General features: G+C 59.9%; 1 protein-coding gene across 7 annotated transcripts in view; it reads left to right on the top strand.

Moving 5' to 3' along the window:
* ADGRL1 (adhesion G protein-coupled receptor L1) overlaps window positions 1-16,398 on the top strand; it is a 94,690-nt gene extending 78,292 nt beyond the window's left edge. For 3 of the 7 annotated variants that reach the window (XM_043532836.1, XM_037887925.2, XM_037887927.2), the window contains 11 exons: window positions 187-357; window positions 911-1,120; window positions 1,580-1,800; window positions 3,361-3,427; window positions 4,088-4,179; window positions 4,374-4,542; window positions 5,185-5,313; window positions 5,817-5,913; window positions 6,500-6,628; window positions 7,406-7,423; window positions 8,684-16,398. In XM_043532836.1, the coding sequence (XP_043388771.1) occupies window positions 187-357; window positions 911-1,120; window positions 1,580-1,800; window positions 3,361-3,427; window positions 4,088-4,179; window positions 4,374-4,542; window positions 5,185-5,313; window positions 5,817-5,913; window positions 6,500-6,628; window positions 7,406-7,423; window positions 8,684-9,462 (2,082 nt within the window). In that variant the 3' untranslated portion in view covers window positions 9,463-16,398. Of the gene's footprint in view, window positions 1-186; window positions 358-910; window positions 1,121-1,579; window positions 1,801-3,360; window positions 3,428-4,087; window positions 4,180-4,373; window positions 4,543-5,184; window positions 5,314-5,816; window positions 5,914-6,499; window positions 6,629-7,405; window positions 7,455-8,683 lie in introns of all 7 variants that reach the window. The other 4 variants (XM_043532837.1, XM_037887928.2, XM_037887930.2 and 1 more) reach the window with 2 other exon arrangements.
* The last annotated feature ends 218 nt before the right edge of the window (window positions 16,399-16,616 follow it).

A 16,616-nucleotide genomic window follows, 5' to 3' on the forward strand; every position in this document is an offset into this window, starting at 1 on the left:
ACCCCAGCCTGACACCAGGGGGCGCTGTGCTGCTGGGGTGCTCTCAATGAGAATCTGGACGCACGAATTCCAGTGTATCCCTCCATCCTTCTATGCCCACCCACCCCTGTCCCTGGGTCCCCTGTGATGCTCGAGCTCCCGTCACCCCCACGGTCACTGACACGTCCCCCCGGCTGCTCCCCACAGGCGAAGAACCACTTCAACGCCAACTGCTCCTTCTGGAACTACTCGGAGCGCTCCATGATGGGCTACTGGTCGACGCAGGGCTGCCGCCTGGTGGAGACCAACAAGACGCACACGACCTGCGCCTGCAGCCACCTCACCAACTTCGCCGTGCTCATGGCGCACCGCGAGATCGTAAGGGCCTCGGCTCAGGGGCAGGGCAGGCACCGGGAGCACCTCCTCGCGCAGCCCTCGGCTCGCTGTGTGTCCCCCCCTATTGCTGTTCTGTGCGTGCTGTGTTCCCCCGCCCCCCAGTGGCTGGTCTGTGTGCACTGTCCCTCCCAGTGACTGGTCTGCGTGCGCTGTCCCCTTCTAGTGGCTGGTCGGAGGATAACAGCCTACTGCTCCTTTGCAAGTTGCAGAACGTCCCAGCTCCAATCCCCGCTGATGGCACCTGCTGGGGAGTGGGGGGGAGGGAGTCAGCAAAGGGGCAAAGAGGAAGGAGGGTGCAGGGGAGGGGAGGCATTGCTGGAGCAATGGCAGAGGTGGGGGGATGCATCTTTGAATTGTCCAGGTTAGGAGGAGGGGGAAGCCAGGAGTGGGGAGGATCGCTGGTGAGAAGGAGGAGAAGTGCCTGGAGGGGAGCACCCCAGGGTGCTGGGGTGAGCTCCGGCTTTGGGCGGGGCTTCCCCGCAGCACAGCAGCCCCGGGGGCACCCGTCCTAATCCCCCTTCTCCTCCCGCCCCAGTACCAGGGCCGCATCAACGAGCTGCTGCTGTCGGTGATCACCTGGGTGGGCATCGTCATCTCGCTGGTGTGCCTGGCCATCTGCATCTCCACCTTCTGCTTCCTGCGCGGGCTGCAGACCGACCGCAACACCATCCACAAGAACCTCTGCATCAGCCTCTTCCTCGCCGAGCTCCTCTTCCTCATCGGCATTGACAAGACGCAGTACGAGGTGGGGCCCAGAAGGGGGCATCCTGCCCTGGCCGTCACAGCTGACCCCAGGGCCCCAGCGTGGCGCTGGGAGGCGCTGTGCTGCAGGAATGGCCGGCCGGGCATTTATTCCACCTCTCCTAAAAACTCCCTGCAGTTTTATTCTGGGTCCCATCTTTCATTACTGTGTTGCTGTAAGGCTCTTAAACAGGCTGCATCTCAGCGCCGGGTGAGGGATCCCTGTATAAACAGCCCCCACGTCCCACCCCAGAGGTGGCTGCATCTCAGCGCCGGGTGAGGGATCCCTGTATACACAGCCCCCGCGTCCCACCCCAGAGGTGGCTGCATCTCACCACAGAGAGGGGGATCCTGTATAAACAGACCCCACATGCCCACACCCCAGAAGCGGCTGCATCTCTGCACTGGGCGAAGGATCCCTGGGTGTATCGCTAACCCCCTTGTCCCTCTTCCCCCTCCCCAGATCGCCTGCCCCATCTTCGCGGGGCTGCTGCATTACTTTTTCCTGGCAGCCTTCTCCTGGATGTGCCTGGAGGGTGTGCACCTCTACCTCATGCTGGTGGAGGTCTTCGAGAGCGAGTACTCCCGCAAGAAGTACTACTACCTGGGCGGCTACTGCTTCCCGGCCCTCGTGGTGGGCATCGCCGCCGCCATCGACTACCGCAGCTACGGCACCGACAAGGCGTGAGTGCCGGGGGCGGGGCTAAGGCCCTGATGTGGCCGGAGCGCTGGGGGCGGGGCTAAGGCCCTGTTGGGGCGTGAGTGCCGGGGGCGGGGCTAAGGCACTGATGGGTTGTGAGTGCCAGGGGTGATGCTAAGGCCCTGATGGGGCCGGAGCGCTGCAGGTGGGGCTGAGGCCCTGATGGGGCATGACTGCTGGGGGCAGGGCTAAGGCACTGATGGGGCATGACTGCTGGGGGCGGGGCTAAGGCACTGATGAGACATGAGTGATGGGGTGGGGGTGGGACTAAGGCAGGAATGGGACGTGAGTGGTGGAGGGTGGGGCTATGGCACAAAGAAGGCATGAGTGCTAGTGGGTGGGGCATGAGTGCCCAGATGGGCGGGGCTATGACGCCAATCGGTGTGAGTTCCAGCGGCAGGTTGGATAAAAATTGATATTAAAAAAAATTTAAAATCTCATTTTTGAAATTAATTCCCTCTTTCTCTATAAAAACAAAGCTATTCAAAATTGAATTTGAAATCGACAAACTGATGTTAAGGCCTAACAATAATAGGCAGCAGTAAACATTTGCTGCCAAACTTTAAAGAAAGTCAAACCCCCTGAACGGGTGGAAGCCACTGGCTCAGCACCTGGAGCTGGAGTTTGCTGACGAACTAAACCAACTCATGACAGCAGTAGCCTCATCTGTGTCCTTTCTTGCATTTTATCCAATGAGTTCAACTCAGTTCGTTCAAAGTTGAAAACCCAACTGGGAGCTGAAAACGCAGGACAGCTTGTTTTGCTTTTCCAATCTGTGAATAAAACCAAGTGTGAGAGGATGAGATCTACTAGTTCTAAAATCTCGATGTTCAGGGTGACCAGCAACAATCACTTTGATTTATTAACTCCGGATAATACTCCCTTCATTTAATAAATTGGTTTGGTTTAAATGCAAACCAGCGTTTGAGAAATTTGCTTTTTCCCCAGCACTTTTAAGGGAGTTTTAAGCATTTTTAAAATTGTTCCTTTTTAATTGAATTCCAATTTCCAGCCCAAGGCAGCTTGACACAAATCCCAAGTAAAAAATGACTCTGGTGAATAAGAAATGCATCATTCACCATTTTCTAACATCATACAAAAATGTAAAGAGCAAGAGTCTAAAGAAGCTATGAAGAAGTCTATGAAGCTATAGACTTGCTTAAATAAATTCGGCTAGATCAAGCGAATCGCCCTGCTTAGCAAGCCCAATGGAGTGTAACAGATACATTTAGATGCAAATCAACATGTGTTAAGTGTTTCCATCCAATGAGGCTTCACCGTCCTTCAGGAAAATGTCGAAAAAGTACAAACCCGTATGCTCTGGTCAGGGTCAGGGCACTGGCATTGATGTGGCATGAGTGCTGAAGCATATGGGGGAAATCCAGAGTGGTCCTTGTGCCCCACAGCTGTTGGGGGGGCTTCTCTGCAGTGCCCAGCCTCCTCAGGCGGCCCCAGAAGGGGTGAGGGAGATGTGGGTGTCCTCCCCCATGGGGCCATCAAGTCAGCTTGCCTGCAGCTAACGCTCCCTCCCTCACGTCCCACAGCTGCTGGCTCCGAGTGGACAATTATTTCATCTGGAGCTTCATCGGCCCCGTCTCCTTCATCATCACGGTGAGTGCGGAGATGCCCCAGCACCCAGTGTGACAGGCTGTTCCCCCAGCCTCAGGCAACCCCCCCAGGAAGGGATCAGCATCACTATCCCCACTGCCAAGGCAGGGATAGAACCCGGGAGTCCTGGCTCCCAGCCCCACCTGCTGTAACTACTAGACCCCACCCCCCTCCCACAGCCAGGGCTAGAACGCTGACGTCCCAGCCACTCCCACCTGCTCTGGCCATTGGCCCCTCACACAGCAGGGGGCGCTCTCCCCTAAGTCTAACCCCAACAGCCAGCCCAGAGCTCTTAGTCAGTTTGCCCTGGCTCTGATCTGTCCCTGGGTAAAGCCCCCCTGGAACCCACTAACCCCCAGCGGGGAATAAGTGGCCATTTGAGCCGTATCCTGGCTCACAGAAATGGGGCTCAGACAAACAGCAAAAGAAACCCTCCTATAGCCCTTCTCAGAGTGGGGCAGAGACACAACCCCTCCCAGAGGGGGCAGAGGGGTCATGGGGGGAGGGGCAGAAACACAGACCCTCCCAATGTGAGGCAGTGGGGGAGGGATTGCATGAGTGGTAGGGGGAGAGGAGGCCTCGCAGCCAGCAGGGGTAGAGGGCCGGGGGGGCAGGGGGCGGGTCTGCTGCAGAGCTGGGGTCTCACGGCTCCCCCGCCCCCAGGTCAACCTGCTCTTCCTCATGATCACGCTGCACAAGATGAGCCGCAGCACGGCCGTGCTCAAGCCCGACACCAGCCGCCTGGACAACATCAAGTGAGTGAGGCCCGGGTCAGCAGGCGCTGGGGTCCCCCCACTGACACCCTCGCCCCCAGGGGAGCTGGGGACACACTGCACTGGCCACAGCCCCAGCTGGACAGGGCACGGGTGACCCCCGAGGGGGCTGCATCTCAGCACTGGGCGAAGTGTGTGGAGGATGCCATGGGCAACCCTCTGCCTCTCCCCTGCAGGTCCTGGGCGCTGGGCGCCATCGCTCTCCTCTTCCTCTTGGGACTCACCTGGGCCTTTGGCCTCCTCTTCATCAACAAGGAGTCCATTGTCATGGCCTATCTCTTCACCACCTTCAACGCCTTCCAGGGCATGTTCATCTTCGTCTTCCACTGTGCCCTGCAGAAGAAGGTCAGGCAGTGCCCTCGCCCAAGAGAGGGGCACCGGCAGAGCCGGGGGGAGCCCAGGGCTGGTGTAGCAGGGGCTGCGGGTCGGGAGTGAGGGGCACTGGCAGAGCCCAGGGGAGCCCAGGGCTGGGGTAGCAGGGTCTGCGGGTCGGGAGTGAGGGGCACTGGCAGAGCCAGGGGGAGCCCAGGGCTGGGGTAGCAGGGGGCTGCGGTTGGGAGTGAGGGGCACTGGCAGAGCTGGGGGGAGCCCAGGGCTGTGGTAGCAGGGGGCTGTGGGTCGGGAGTGAGGGGCACCAGCAGAGCGGGGGGGAGCCCAGGGCTGGGGTAGCAGGGGGCTGCGGGTCGGGAGTGAGGGGCACTGGCAGAGCCGGGGGGAGCCCAGGGCTGGGGTAGCAGGGGGCTGCGGGTCGGGAGTGAGGGGCACTGGCAGAGCCGGGGGGAGCCCAGGGCTGGGGTAGCAGGGGGCTGCGGTTGGGAGTGAGGGGCACCGGCAGAGCCGGGGGGAGCCCAGGGCTGGGGTAGCAGGGGGCTGCGGGTCGGGAGTGAGGGGCACCGGCAGAGCAGGGGGGAGCCCGAGGCTGAGCTAGAGGGGGTCTCCCAGCCCTGTGCACTAATCCTGGTTGCCCTCCTGCCCCCCCCCGCACAGGTGCACAGGGAGTTCAGTAAATGCCTGCGTCATGCGTCCTGCTGCCTGCGCAGCCCCCCAGGGGCCACACTCGGCTCCCTCAAGACTTCAGCCATTCGGAGCAACAACCGCTACTACACGGGCACGCAGGTACGGGGGGGCGGAGCCCTGCCTGGGCTGGGGGGGGCACGGAGCCCTGCCTGGGCTGGGGGGGGGGGCGGAGCCCTGCCTGGGCTGGGGGGGGGCATGGAGCCCTGCCTGGGCTGGGGGGACGGGGGACAGAGCCTTCCTTGCGTGGGGGCCAGGGGGACGGAGCCCTCCCTGGGCTAGGGATGGGATCGGAGTCGGGGGGGGGGGAAATGGGGACAGACATACAGAGCCCTCTCCTAGGGCTGGGGACAGATGGACAGAACCCTGCCTAGAGCTGGGGTGGGATGGGGGGCGGGGGACAGAGCCCTCCCCTAGGGCTACAGGTGGACAGACAGAGTCCCCCCTAGGAGTGGGAGCAGGGCCGGGGGGAGGTGCTACACGCTGTCTCAGGCAGGGCTGGGGTCTCTGGGGGTGGGACAGGCAGCCAGGGGTGTCAGTGTCTGAGCTCCCACCCATGACAAACACCCACCCCCCCAACCCTCCCCCCTCCGAATCTCTCACAGAGTCGGATCCGGAGAATGTGGAATGACACCGTCCGGAAACAGACGGAGTCGAGCTTCATGGCGGGGGACATCAACAGCACCCCCACCCTGAACCGAGGTGAGACGCCCCCACCCAGCACCCCCTGCCCAGCACCCCCACGCAGCACCCCCACCCTGAACCGAGATGAGACCCCCCCACGCAGCACCCCCACCCTGAACCATGGTGAGACTCCCACCCACCCAGCACCCCCTGCCCAGCACCCCCAGCCTGAATCAAGGTGAGACTCCCTCATGCAGCACCCCCACCCTGAACCGAGGTGAGACTCCCATCCACCCAGCACCCCCTGCCCAACACCCCCACCCAGTATCTCCACCCTGAACCGAGGTGAGACTCCCACCCACCCAGCACCCCCTGCCCAACATCCCCACCCAGTATCCTCACCCTGAACCAAGGTGAGACCCCCCCACCCAGCACCCCAGGAAAACCCCCCCAAGGACCCCCACCCTGCTCTCTGCAACCCCTGGACTCTCCCCCTTGGTGGCGTCAGATCCCTGCACCGTCCCAGCCAGCCCTGCTCAGCGTGGTGTGCTGGAGTTGGCTGTGTGCCTGTGGGGGGATACATTCCCCGTTACCCCTTGGGCGTGGGGGGGACGCGGGGTGCCCTGCAGGGGAGCTGACATGCCTGCCTCTCCTGCCGCTGCAGGGACCATGGGGAACCACTTGCTGACCAACCCGGTGCTGCAGACCCGGGGCGGCACCAGCCCCTACAACACCCTCATTGCCGAGTCCGTGGGCTTCAACCCCTCCTCACCCCCCGTCTTCAACTCCCCAGGTAAGACCCCCCGGCTCCCCGCGTCCACCCCCAGGTGTGAGGACACACCCCGCCGCCCCCCAAAGTCCCCCGGTCTGGGGATACCCCTGGAGGGGACCCACTCCCTGGGATCCCACTTTCCTTCCTGAGGGGTGCCCAGTATTTTGGGGGAGCCCTGCAGGGGGTGTGGTGTGGTCCCCTTAAATCTTCTCCCAAGAAGGGAGTTCTTGAATCTTGCGCCTTTCTCAGCAGGGGGCGCCGGGGGAGCGAGACAGGAGCACTGGCTGTGGGGTGGGTTCCTGACTACTCCAGCCCTGAGCTCTCCCAGCCGGGGGCGCTGTGGGGAGCGAGACAGGAGCACCAGCTTGTGGGTGGGGGGGGTCCTGGCTATTCCAGCCCCGGCGTCTCCCAGCAGGGGGCACTGTGGGGAGCGAGACAGGAGCACCAGCTTGCGGATGGGGGGGTCCTGGCTACTCCAGCCCCGGCGTCTCCCAGCAGGGGGCGCTGTGGGGAGCGAGATAGGAGCACCAGCTTGCGGGTGGGGGGGGTCCTGGCTATTCCAGCCCCGGCGTCTCCCAGCAGGGGGCACTGTGGGGAGCGAGACAGGAGCACCAGCTTGCGGGGGGGGGGGGGGTCCTGGCTACTCCAGCCCCGGCGTCTCCCAGCAGGAGGCGCCGTAGGGAAGCACAGAGGGGTCCACGGGAAGGTCAGTGTTTGCTTTGGGGGTGCTGCCCCCTGCCTGCCCTATAACCTTCTCTCTCTTGTCTCCCCCTCTCCACTCGCTGGCCCCACCTGCAGGGAGCTTCCGAGAGTCCAGTACGTCCCTCCTTTCCAGTTCCATTTCCCAGTAATGTTTCCTTCATTGCTAGTTTGACTGGCAGGCTGGGGGTGGGGCACAGCCAGGACACGACAGTGCAGGCAGCCCGGAGCTGGCGTGGAGCCTGGCCTCTCCAGCAAGGGGCGCTGTAGGGAGCAGGGCGGGAACGCTGGCTGTGGGAGGAGCTCCCAGCTACTCCAGTCCCGGCCTCTCCCAGTAGGGGGCGCTGTGGGCTGTTCTATAATGGGGTTCAGCTCTTGCATTCACTGCCTTGGACAAGAGAGGGAGATAGACGCTGAACTGTCCCTGGGACCGTGTGTCAGTGGCCTATGGGAATGCATCCATCTCGCCCTCCTGCTGGGCTCGATTGTACCTGTGGTCCCTATAGTCCCGTATCGCCCTCCTGCTGAGCCATATTGGACCCCTGGTCCCTATAGGCCTGTATTGCCCACCTGTTGAACCAGCTCAGACTCATGGTCCCTATAGTCTCATATCACCCTCCTGCTGGGGCATGTTGGTCTGTACAGTCCCGTATGTGACCAGCAGGCAATATTTGGTGTTTCAGAGCGAGGCAGCCCCCATGATGCACCTGAGCAGCAGAATGCTCTCTGTGAGCAGGGGGGCCGGCTCCCCAGCTTGGGAGATGGGTCCCCCAGATCTCAACACTAGGGGTCCCAATATTTTGGAGCTCAGGCGGGGGGAAAGGGGCCCACTATCTCAGACCCTCAGAGGCTTGGTTGCAGCTCGGGGGGGTGGCAGGTATGTGTGTTGGGGGAGGCGCATGGGACTGGGTTGGGGACTCAGCCCCCCACCCAGCAGGGGAGTGGGGCTTCTGCTATGTCTGGCCAGCTTGTGTCCCACCCCCAGATCTGGGGGGCTGGGTTCTCAGCTCCCATCAGAAAGCCCAGCCCAAAGCAGCACCTGGCTCTGGCTGAAGATGGGGGTGTGTGGGGGGAACCAGCCGTGACCCATTTCCACCCCCCGAGGCTGGGTCTGACCTGGCAGCGGGAGCTGAGGAGTCTTGGATCAGACACCACATGGGAGCTCTGGGCCAATCACACCCCCATGGCGGTGATGGGGGGTGGGGGTGCGACCTCTGACCCTGCCACCAATCCCCTGCCGAGCTCCCTGCTCACACCTACCCCCTGCCCTTTTCCAGAAATTCCCGGGAGCACCCCGTGCACCCCCCCCATCCGGTGCCTCCCTCTCGTCCCCCCACTAACTCCCCCTCTCTCTCTTCCCTGCCCTACCCCCGGCAGAGCACCCCCTGAACAACAGCCGGGACGCCTGCGGCATGGACACCCTGCCCCTCAACGGCAACTTCAACAACAGCTACTCCCTCCGCAGTGCTGACTTCCCGGCCGAGGGCGCCAAGATGGCCGACTGCCGGCGCAACCTCAGCGACGCCGCTGCCTTCGAGAAGATGATCATCTCGGAGCTGGTGCACAACAACCTGCGTGGGGGCGCCGGCGGCCCGGCCAAGGGGGCGCCCCCTCCGGGGGGGGCCGGCCCAGCCGAGCCCAGCAACCCCTCCGGCCCGCCCGCCCTCCCCAGCGGCGGCGGGCCCGGCGAGGAGGAGGCGGCGGCGCCTGAGGGCCCGGCCCTGAGCCACGAGGAGAACCTGGAGATCGAACTCATGTACAAGGCCCTGGAGGAGCCGCTGCTGCTGCAGCGGGCTCAGTCGATCCTCTACCAGAGCGACCTGGAGGAGTCGGAGAGCTGCACGGCCGACCTGACCGAGGGCGGAGACGGCCAGGTCCCCTCCCCCAACAGGGACTCCTTGTACACCAGTATGACCAACCTGAGAGACTCCCCTTACCCGGACAGCAGCCCCGAGGCGGTGGGGGAAATCCTCCCCCACACCCAAGCCATCAACGAAATCTACTACACCAACCGGCCCGCCTTGGTGCCCCGCAGCCAGCTCCAAGCCTACTACCAGGTCCGGAGACCGAGCACTGACGGCTACTTGGTTCAAGCCGGCTTAGAGGGCCCAGTGCCGGAGGGAGACGGTCAAATGCAGCTGGTCACCAGTCTCTGAAAGCCAGGAGCGGACTGAGGAGCCGTCCCGAGCCGCCGACTCTCCCCCCCACCTCATCCCACCTTTGCCAAAAGGAGCCCCTCCCCCCGGGCCGTGGCCTGGAGTTTTTAATTTTTGTCCTGGGATGCTGAGAGCGGGTGGGAGGGGCACTGCAGAAGGACACAGGCCAAGGGAAGGAGGAGAGGTATGCGTTGATCTCCTCTGGGAAGGGGGGGCCGTATTGTCCAGCTTCCTCCTGCCCACCTGGTGGAGACGGGAGGATGGAAATCAGGGGGTTGCTGCTTTTGTTTTTGAAGGAAAGGAAGGAGGAGGGGCAGGAAGGAAGGAATGAAAAAGGCCCTGGGCCAGACGACAGGATCTCACTTTTTCATTTTTTAAGGTCGTCCCTCTTCCGTTTCTTTACGTTCGTTTTGTGGGGACGGAAGATCAAAAAGAAGTGGAGCAGGGAAACCAATTTCCTTTTTAAGTCGTTAAGAAACAGATCAGAACCATGGGGGAAGGGCCGGCTCAGCCTGTATCAGAGCCCCAGAACAACCCCCCACACACACACCGGCACCCACGTATAGGCCATCCCTGCTCCTCCACGTACGCACCTTGGCAATGTCAAACAGGGATCGGATTGGTCAGGAGAGAGAGGGGCAGATGGAGCATCCTCCTGTGGCCTCCACTTTCTTCTATACGAACTTTGCCAAAACCCATAAATTGTATAGATATATAGAGAGCTATAAAGAGAGAGCTATATCAAGAGAGAGAGGTGGGGGTGGGGGTTGCTTTGGGGTCCTGATAGAAATTATGTTGAATCCGGTGCTGACCTTCCAGTATTTGTCAGCTGGGGGAAACTGAGGCATGGTGGGGCAGGGACTCTTAAAGTCACTCATTGACAGGATTTTGAATTCAGTTCTTTTCTATGCCAAACCATCAGCAAAGTCTGCCGGAGGGGTGCATTTTTTTTCTTTCAAAAGCATCCTGGGCACCAGGAAGGGCTGATGCACAAGGTTATTTCCAGTGGAGGAGGAGATGGCACTGAGGTGGCCATCTTTGAGTTGGAGTTTTGTTTTCCTTTGCTGTGTGGCGCACCCCTCGCCCCCGCCATCCCTTTACAAATCAAACACACATCACCACCCTGCTCTGGGAGCTGGCAGAGGAAACCATGAGCCGAGGGGTTCTTCCTGGGCCGTCGGTGTAATTGGTCAATCCGCATTCCCCACTCTCGCCCACCGCTGCCCCGCTTCTGTCAAGATGTGCTCGCCATTTTCCTATGGCTCAACGGGAAGCTCGGAACTCCTGTAGCTCTCGCCCCTTCTACGTTTTCCACCTCTGCTTTTATTTCCTCCTTTGAAGACATGCAGGAGTCAGGTGCCTCGTGGGAGCTGCTGTCTGAACCCGGTTGGGTCAAGATGAGGGTGAGGAGAATTTTTTGGGGGGGCAATTTGACAATTGAACCATTTCCTTCCCCCCAAATCAGTCGGATCATCTTTGAGCAAAAGAACAACAGAAACCCAAACGGCACTTTTTTCTTTCTTTCTTTCAAAGGACAAAACAACAAAAAATTCTCCCTTTTCAAGCACAACTCTGAATTCTCTCACCCTCTTCCCGAGAGAGACCATGGGAGCCAATATCACATGAAGACGTCATTTTGCCGGGGGGGGGCTTAGGGTGGGGTGGAGGGTTAATTTAGGGGTGGCGGGCAGGGATACAGATTGAAATGCTGTAAATATGAAATTTCAAACAAACAACAAAAAGGGGAAGTGAGGAATCCCTTGAAAAATGAAACAGGGATTTCAAAAAAAAAAAATACAACCAAGCAACCACAGTCCCGGGGACCAGTTTGTGTCCTGGAATTAAAATATATATCTATAGATCTATAGGTATATAGATATATACTGAGCTCTGCTCCAGCCCCATTGACTGTAGTGGGGGGGGCAGGCGACGGGAACAAGGAGACCCCCCCTCCCCTTTTGACGAAGACAGGGGAAGTGATCGCAAAAACGAAGAGCAGATTTTTACAATCAAAACAAAAAGAAAAAAAGAACTGTTTTTGGCACAATTTTTATGTAATATATACATATAATGCGTCATTTCTGTGACTTCCTCAACATTCCCTTTCCCTGCTGGATAAGGTACCTTTTTCATACATCTCGACATGAATCGGTCATTTTCTCACTCACTGCCACTGTGGAATTGTGGGTAAAAAAAAAAATTACTGTAAGACCCAAAGATGCTGTAACTGTAGGTTAGGAAAATTGTTTGGGGTTTATTTTGCTTTTTTCTGGCCGGGGCTGTTGGGTGTAAGGAGTTTTTAAGTCTATGGTTATTTACTTGCATCCCTCTAGGCTGGAAGGCATTTGACGGGGTCGAGTTGAAGGGGCAGGTGGGCCATGTGGTTCAGATTCATGGAGTGTGGGAAGGTTTCGCTTTCTGGTTCCTTTTCTCCCAGCCTGTGGAACTACTGAAGAGTGTGTGAGAGATTATCACGGGGTGGGGGGTTAGGAGGGTCCTGGGCTTCATCAGCTTGGATTTAGTGACTTAGACGTTGGCTAGAAGGGTGGAGACGTAAGGGGCAGGATCCCTAGCTGGTATGAATGGATGCTGCTCCACTGATGTCCATGTAGCTATGCTTATGGTTCCCCCGCTGGGGATGTGTCCCAAGGAGCTTGGGGCAATGAGGAAACTCAAGCTCCCACTCCCAGTGGCCAGCAAACGCCTTGGGTGAACAGTAGGGTACAGGGGACAAGTGGGTGATATTTGCAGTGTTGCCTTTGCCGGTGGTCTCTGGCCAGACACAAGGCCAGCAAAGGGCTGGACAGGCCTTGAAAGGCTCTTTCCAGCTCGAGGCCTTGGTGAGGGTAGATGGACCACCCACTAGTGTCATTCCCCTGCCCCCATGCAGAGCAACCGGCCCTCAACCACCAGGGCCATCGCTGAGATCTGAGTCCCTGTGAAACTCCAGGGTTTCAGCGCAGCCACCGTCCCACCTCACTGGAGCAAAACCCACAGACAGGATGGCTGGCAGCTCCCCACCCAAGCCAAGTGGCCAATAGGACAGCTGAGGCATGCAGGGAAACTGGCCTGCAAAGCCTCCTGGGATACTGAGGGCTGCTTCAGTGGCTCAGTTGGGGCTGTATGCCAGGCCACGAACCCCCCCACCCCAAGTTCTCCCCTGAACACCACTGCTTGCACCAGAGTCAATGCAGGGTCCAAGCCTGTTACTCTAGGATATTTGAGTGTTTTATTCAACAACCGATGACTTACCCAGCTCATTCCCCCCCAGCCTCCTCCTTTTGTCCAATGCCCAGCCAGGGCCCTGGGCTCAACAGAGCCTGAGCCGAGAGGGTGGAATGGGGGTGTCTGCAACACAATCCCTTCTGCATCTCTGGGATAACACAGCACAGTTTGTCCTGCCCACCCTGGCCTTGGGACGGGGCCAGCTGCAGCTCCCATTGCACTGAGGGGAGCCATTCCCAGCCACCCCCCCAATGGGAACTGCCCCATCAATCCCCTGATGGGACCTTGTCTGGGGTCTGGTCTCCAACCCTCGCCTGTACGGTCAGGGCAGCCACGCCCTTGTAGGACATTCCTGCCTACCGGGCTTCTCCAGGAGCGTGCATTTCACACACACACACACACACCCATCACAAGTGCAATGAGTTCATTGGCTGAGCCGGGCTCAGCCCTGATGGACGGTGGGTTTTTCAAGCTGCTGGGGGATGTTTAAGCAGCAGGTTTGTTTTCTTGCTGGGTGTGGCATTTGGAGGCTATTTGAAAGCTGAGGGTGGGGGCGATTGGAGCCGCGTTACTTTTGCGCCTATGAAATCTTCGCAGGGCAACTGGGGGTTGGGACGGCTTCCTCGCGACACCGCCCAGGGAGCAGCCGTCCAACCAGGGCCGGATTTGGTTGCGTGGGCTGTTGCTCTCCTGTGGCTTAGAGCCCAGATCCGTTTGGAGGGAGAGGTCAATTCTGCACCTCCTCTTCTGGGGGTTTGGAAATTCCTCTGCTCACAACCTGGCAAACCAACCAGCCTTATTCCCTCCCGTCTTGCACATGGCTGGTGCCGCCTGGACGTTTCTTCATCCGAGATGCATCCCTTCAGCAGACCTAGCCCCACCCTCACCCCAAAACCAAAGACATACCCAGCGGAGCAAGGGGCTGGCTGCCTCCAGCTAGCCCTGGCGGTAGCCAACAGTGCTTGGGGAGGGCAGGCCTCCCGGGTTGGCAGGTTATAGCTAGGGTGGGTAGAGCGTGGCATGGCCCAACCTGGAGACCCTCAGCAGCCCAGCTGGGCTGGGCCCATTGGCCTGAGCCCCATTAGCTGCAGCTGGATTAGCGCGTAATCCCGTTTCTTCATTGCCTTTACCCCCAGTGCCCACTGCTACCGTGTGGGAGTGGCATGTGCCCACTGGCACTCGTAGCCACGCCTTGCGCCACGTGGGGCAGCAGCCTTCCTTCCAGCCCCAGCAGAGTGAGCGGAAAGCCGTTGGTGGTTTTCCTCCGTGAGGCAGGAGCCCAGATAGTGCAGTGATGGACTCCTAACGTACTCTGGCCAAAGAGACCCCAGGGCCAAAGTCACTGGGTGGGGAGTGTTCCCAGGGCTGGGGTATTGCAGGGGGATGCAGTCATGTCTCTGTGCAGGGGGGTTCCTGGGGCTGGGGTATCGCAGGGGGGTGCAGTTGTGTCTGGGTGTGGGGGGTTCCTGGTGGATGGGACATAGCAAGGGGATGCAGTTGTCTCTTGGTGCACGGGGAGGGGGGCAGTTCCCAGGGGCTAGGGTATCTCAGGGGAATGCAGTTGTGTCTCGTCGGCGGGGCGGTTCCTGGGGTATCACGGGGGGTGCAGTCATGTCTCGGGGGGGGGGCGGTTCCTGGGGTATTGCAGGGGGGTGCAGTCATGTCTGGGGGGGGAGGTTCCTGGGGTACAACAGGGGGATGCAGTCATGTTTCGGTTGGGGGGGGGCGGTTCCTGGGGTACAAGAGGGGGGTACAGTCGTGTTTTCTACCCGGGTGGCTCTAACGTGGTTTCCTATCCAGGCCCTTGAGCTGATCTGGCACCAGTGCCACACCCCCCCCCCCCATTTTCTTTACGTTTTGCTGACGCCTCGGGGGGACCCTTGTCACTTGGCGGCTCTTGGGGGTTGGCCCCAGCTCCCCATCTCTGGGAGGGGGCCTTAGGGACCCTCCTTTCAATGCCATTCCCTGGCTCAGTGCGTTTGACCACGTCGCCCCCTGCTGGCTGGCAGCAGCTCTAACAGCCTCTTGCTGACCCTCAGTAGCATGTACCTGCTCCTGGAGTTTGGGGGGGTGGGCTCTGGGGTGAAGGTCTCTGGGTCTAATCCCAGTGGTGACGCAGCGTGATCTGGGATCGGACTCATCAGCCCCCCCCCACCCCACTGACTGACGAGCCAGCTCTGATCTGAAGGATGGAAAGGGGGTGCCTGTCACTGGGGTTTCAGGGGGGCCCTGCCAGTGCTCCGATGTATTGAATGTTGCTCGCTCTCTTTGTATGTGGCTCTTTTCATTTATCTGTGTGGGGGATTAGCCCTTCTGAGAGTGGGATCGGGGATGGGGATACAATGTATCGGGGAGGTTGATTTGTGGGGGTGACCTCCCTTTAAGCCCCTCCTCCCATCTCCCCCGTTGGCCCCCACACCCGCCAGCCTCTTATTTCATGGGTGGAAGCTGCTGGTAGACACTCGCTGTCGGGGCAATCTCTCGCCCCAGTTCGGGGGGCTCCCATGGCCTTTTGCTCCCCCTCCCTTGCTGGTAAACTGGCCCCCAGACATGGGGAGCCCTGCTCTCCCGGCTCAGCCTTCCCCCCACCCCGCCATCTCTTTGGGACTAGTGTAATGCCCAGGACCTGGGCAAACTCCCAGCTCCAGCGTCTTTAAAGTTGGGGAAGGGGCCCTTCCCTCGTCCCCCAACCCATCCTGGCTACCCCCCTCTGACGCATGCCCCAAACCCCTTCCCAGCCCCCAGCTTCAACTGAAGCCAGAGAGCCACAGAATCTTGAGTCCATTCGCACCACTGCATGAGCCCTTCCCCACCCCCGGCCCTCCATGATCCCCACCCCGGTCAGTCCACGTCAAGCTCTCCAATCAGCTTCCAACTCCAGCTTCACCCACCAAGGAGAAGCCTGTGCCTCCCCCGTCCCATGAGAGATCTCCCTTGTGATTGGCTAGCTGCTAGCTAATGGCTAGGAAGATGTGCTTATTTGGTGACTCCATTTCCCTTGGGGTCATGGGCCAAGTTGGGATGGAGCAGCTGCAGCCCCACAAAAGCCACAGTCCCATGAGCCATAAGGGGGATTAGAACCCATGACCTGCCGAGCCCAAAGCTAGCTGTGCAAATTCTGCACCCAGCCAGTAGGGGGCGGTGATGCAGGCACCACCGCATTGCAGCAGGGATGGGGGAGATGCTGCTGCCCATTGCCCATGGACAAGGTGTCTCTGAGCCCTTCCCTCGCCAGAAGATGGCAAAAGGGTGGGGGGACCCCTTAGTCACACCACATGGCCAGCCACCCATGGGGACCCACCTGGGGCCCTTCAGGCACCCAACCCTCCCCCCCTCCTTAAGCTGAGCGTGCAGCTCTCCCAGCTGGGAGCTAGTAGAAGGTTGTTGTCCTCATTAGCCAGTGCTTCCTGTACCAGGCCCTGTGGGTTGAGCTCCCCCATTTCCCATCGCACCCCTCGTTGGCCCAATGCCGCCACGTGTTACCAGGGCTGCCCAGTGGGTGCCTGAAGAATAGCACTACCATCTTGCCCACTGGGTCTTGGGACTGGCCTTCCATGGCGGCCGCAGCCAGGGAGGAACCTGTCCAGATTTTTTGGTCCTCTCAGCACCACCTGGTGGTGACTAAAGAAACTCAAATACCAAATACCAAGAGCATCAGTTCTGCGGCAACCCAACTGAGATCGGGGCCCCTGTTGTGCCGGACGCTGCACAGACCTACAAGACCCCCCACACACACACACACACCTCAAAGACCTGACTCTCTAGATAGCCAAGAGTTGGGGAAGGGAAACTGAGGCACAGAGAGGGGTGGCGACTTGCCCAAGGTCACCCAGTAGGGAAAAGCTGGAAACAGAACCCGGCCTAGTGCCTCATCAGCCCCGGTTCCCATCGCCAACCCGCCTGGAGCCGCAGTGCATCCTGGCTGGCTG

This window comes from Chelonia mydas, chromosome 20 (assembly GCF_015237465.2).
Source record: "Chelonia mydas isolate rCheMyd1 chromosome 20, rCheMyd1.pri.v2, whole genome shotgun sequence".
NCBI classification, from domain to species: domain Eukaryota; kingdom Metazoa; phylum Chordata; order Testudines; family Cheloniidae; genus Chelonia; species Chelonia mydas.